The sequence below is a fragment of the Tupaia chinensis genome, unplaced genomic scaffold (assembly GCF_000334495.1).
Source record: "Tupaia chinensis unplaced genomic scaffold, TupChi_1.0 Scaffold000528_1, whole genome shotgun sequence".
NCBI classification, from domain to species: domain Eukaryota; kingdom Metazoa; phylum Chordata; class Mammalia; order Scandentia; family Tupaiidae; genus Tupaia; species Tupaia belangeri.
In genome coordinates, this window is record NW_006160041.1 from 935,622 (window position 1) to 939,159 (window position 3,538).

Genomic DNA, 3,538 nt, shown 5'->3' on the forward strand with positions numbered 1-3,538 from the left:
GCCGAGGAGGGTGGGGGAGAAAGGAGAGGGAATTGAGGTGTGACCATGCCCCAAAGGTGCTTTCTCACTTCCCCTCTCTTTGTTTCTCTTACCTCTATTTTTCTCTCTCGCTCTCTCCCTCTCTTCCTCTCTCTCTCGCTCTTCTTCTCTCCAGTGACTACATGCACCCTCTAGGAAAGTTCTTTAAAAACTAGCAACAAGGGGCCAGTAGGTAGCATGATGATTAAGACACTGGATTCCTACGTGGTCAGCTGCAGTTCAAGTCTTAGACCTGGCAGCTTGCATTCTCTCCCTCTCTCTCTGGTGAGTGCATGTGCCCTATAGCAAATTAAAATGGTAATAATAATTAACAAAATTTTAAAAATTAGCAGCAAAAAAAGAAAGTATTTCTAGGGTTGGGTTTTTTTAAATTGTAGTTGGTCACCATGTAGCAAGGATGGATATTGTTTTGTAAAATTTATTATCAGATGTGAGTATTTGTGTACGTTTGTGTGAGTGTGTAATTGAGAAAGAAGGTGGGCAGGGGAGGGAGATTTGAGTTGTTAGGTACATTTCTTACTGATGTGGTTGAAGTTTGAAACCACTGGAAAGCTATTGCCCTCCGAAAACTCTTACGTACGTGCTATGGAGTGATAGCTTTCAAGATTTTTAAACATGAGCCCATAGTAAGAAGCTCATGCTCAAATATGTATATGGGTGTATATGTAAATATGCAATAAACCCTGGGCGCATTCGGATAAGTTTCTAATTTTTCTTTTCATTGAGGAAAAAAAAGTATTGGTCATGACCCACTAAATAGATTTGTGATCCATAATTTGAAAATTACTGTTCTAGGATACATTCCTGGGAGTGGAGTTTTTGGGTGACAGAGTAAAGTCTAAACTTTATTATTAGATTTTACTGTATTTTAGTGTATATAAAATACAGAGTAGGAGGTAGTGATAGTGGTTCGTACTCCTTTGTTCAGGAGTGTTTGAAAGTGTGAAGAGACCAGTTGTCACGGTGCTTCGGGAATGCTATTGGCCTGCAATGAGTGGATCCCCAGTGGTCAGGGCTCTAACATGGACAGGACGGCTCTGCACAGGCATTGCTTATCCTGGCCAGAATGTCTTTTATGACCCTGTTGAAAAATACTGGGCCTGATTGTGTTATTTTACTACCATTTTCCTTGTTGTATGGTATCTTTTTTTATTTTGTTGCTATAGGATGCAAAAGACAGAGAGAGACAGAGAGACAGAAAGCGAGAAATCACCCCCCAGGGAGGATGGCCATGCCACAATCCCTTTTCCTCCATTCTCCCCTTGGGATCTTGGGCACGTGCACATATGTGCCCAGCGTGAGTTTAAGCTACCAAATCCGGGACTTGAGCCACAGTCTACTACGTGAGAGTCTAGCGACACAGCCCTTATGCCATCTGCTGGTCCCTGTTGTATGGTATTTATTGGTGACACTGTCATATTGTAAGCATAGGGTATGGCAGAAAGAGTACAGGGCTTAGGGCCCAGTATCTGAGTTTGAATATTTTAAATTTATTTCTTTAAATAAAGATAGACAGCAAGAGTGAGAGAGACAAGCATCCTCAACAGGGTCTCATGCCATGATCCTCCCCCATCCTTCCTAGCCAGCCAGGATCATGTCACACATGTGCCTGCCTGGTGTGTAAAGGTCCACCAGGGAACTCAACTCCAGTCTTTCATATGACTAACAGCACTGTGGAGCATTGCGCTGCTGCTGCACCCCTGGGGCTGCGCCTGAGTTTGAATCTTGCTTCTTAACTAGCTCTGTTGTACCCTTGAATAACATCTAATCTCTCTGTTTTTTGATTCAGAAAATGGAGGTAACATTTACTTCTAAGGGTGTCATTAAGAAATAGTAGAAATACTAACCATCATACCCGTGGTTAGAAATATTAACCATCGGGGGGACCAGCAGCTGGCATAATGGCTATGTCGCTGGTCTCCCATGTAGTCAACTGTGGTTTGAGTCCTGGACCTAGTGGCTTAAACTCATGCCGGGCGCATGTGCATGTGTGCCCGAGATCCCAAGAGGAGAATGGAGGAGAAGGGATTGTGGTATGGCCATCCCCCCTGGGGGGATGATTTCTCACTTTCTGTCTCTCAGTCTCTCTCTGTCTGGCGAGCGCACACACCCTATGGCAAAACCCTCTCAAAAAAAAAAAAAGAAAAGAAAAGAAATATGAACCGTCATACTCATGGCATGGTGGCTAAGGTGGCTATATTCCACATGACCAACCGTGCAGTTCACATCCCAGACCCAGCAGATTTAAAAATATGCTGGGCATATATCGTGTGTGTACCCAAAATCCTTAAAAGAGGAGGAAATGGAGGAGAGGGGCTCACAATGTGAATCTGCCCCACGGGGGTGCTTTCTCACTTTTTCTCTCGTCTTTCTCTGGTGAGCACATGTGCCCCCTGGTAAACATTTTTTAAAAAGAAATAATATCAAGAGTATGCAGTGTTTAAGTGCTTAAATAAATTACTTTTTACTACAGCATGGATTTGTGTTACTGAATTTACTCATTTGTTCAGGTAAAGCCATTTTCTCAGGTGGAGAAATACCTTATTTAAATTAAGACTTTATTATTTTATAAAGAAAAAAGAGAAACTTTACACGGCCACCTGGGTTAATAGGACATGAAATGTAAAGATGAAGAAAATTTTGTTTCTAGGTGTCTGATTTAATTTGTCTCTTGATTTTTTTTTCTCATTTTTATTGTAACAACCTTACAGTTCACATGGATGCGACAGAGCCCACCACACCAGCGTCACAAGCCCCGAAATCTCCAAACTCTGAGTGGTCGATCAGGACCTCTGCAGCAGATAAAGCCGCTGACTCTGCTCCAACCACGTTTTTTAAAATGCCACAAGAAAAGAGCCCTGGACACAGCTAGAGAGCACCACTTTACCTGCCAGGCGCTGACTGTCGATTTGTTGAAAACAAATGTTAGACTTACATAGTCTTGTATATCTTAATGGCCGTGCCCACTCCCTTCACTCCCTGGACGGACTCTTCTTCAAACATAGCAATGGACTCTTTCTCTTAAAACATCGTGTTGTGGGGTTTTATTTTTAATTAGTAAAGTATTGAGGCAGCATTTTTTTTTCCAAGGTCATCCTATGCCATATTCGTTACATTCTTATTGCTGTCCCATCATTTACCTCCTGCTCCATTTACAGAGCTGTTGCTTTTCTGCAGGTGTGTCTTTGTCCTTGGAAAACTAGTAGTTGCTTTTGCATACTTTTTGTGCAGAGTTTTTGCCTTTGAGGAAGTTCCAGCTTTGCATCCAGTTCTAAACAAGTTAAAGTACTGTGTTAAGTCCTGTGTGGAATTGTGTTTGTAGGAGATAAGGCTTGCCTTCAAGCCTGGTCTTGATTCACTCAGAGTGCCAATAAGAGAAACCAACCAAGTTCTCAGCGGGGGGCCTCCAAAGAGACACCAGCAGCATGGGCTTTGGGGACGCTTCCCGTTTTTCTGCAGATGGTCTAATGGGGTTCACCAGCAGCCACGTTGTACTTTA

General features: G+C 42.8%; 1 protein-coding gene across 9 annotated transcripts in view; it reads left to right on the plus strand.

Moving 5' to 3' along the window:
* Window positions 1-3,113, plus strand: part of GPATCH2L (G-patch domain containing 2 like) — a 77,100-nt gene extending 73,987 nt beyond the window's left edge. For all 9 annotated transcript variants that reach the window (XM_006157058.3, XM_006157061.3, XM_006157060.3 and 6 more), the window contains one exon: window positions 2,751-3,113. In XM_006157058.3, coding sequence (XP_006157120.1) covers window positions 2,751-2,978 — 228 coding nt within the window. In that variant the 3' untranslated portion in view covers window positions 2,979-3,113. The remainder of the gene's footprint in view (window positions 1-2,750) is intronic.
* Window positions 3,114-3,538: the final 425 nt, after the last annotated feature.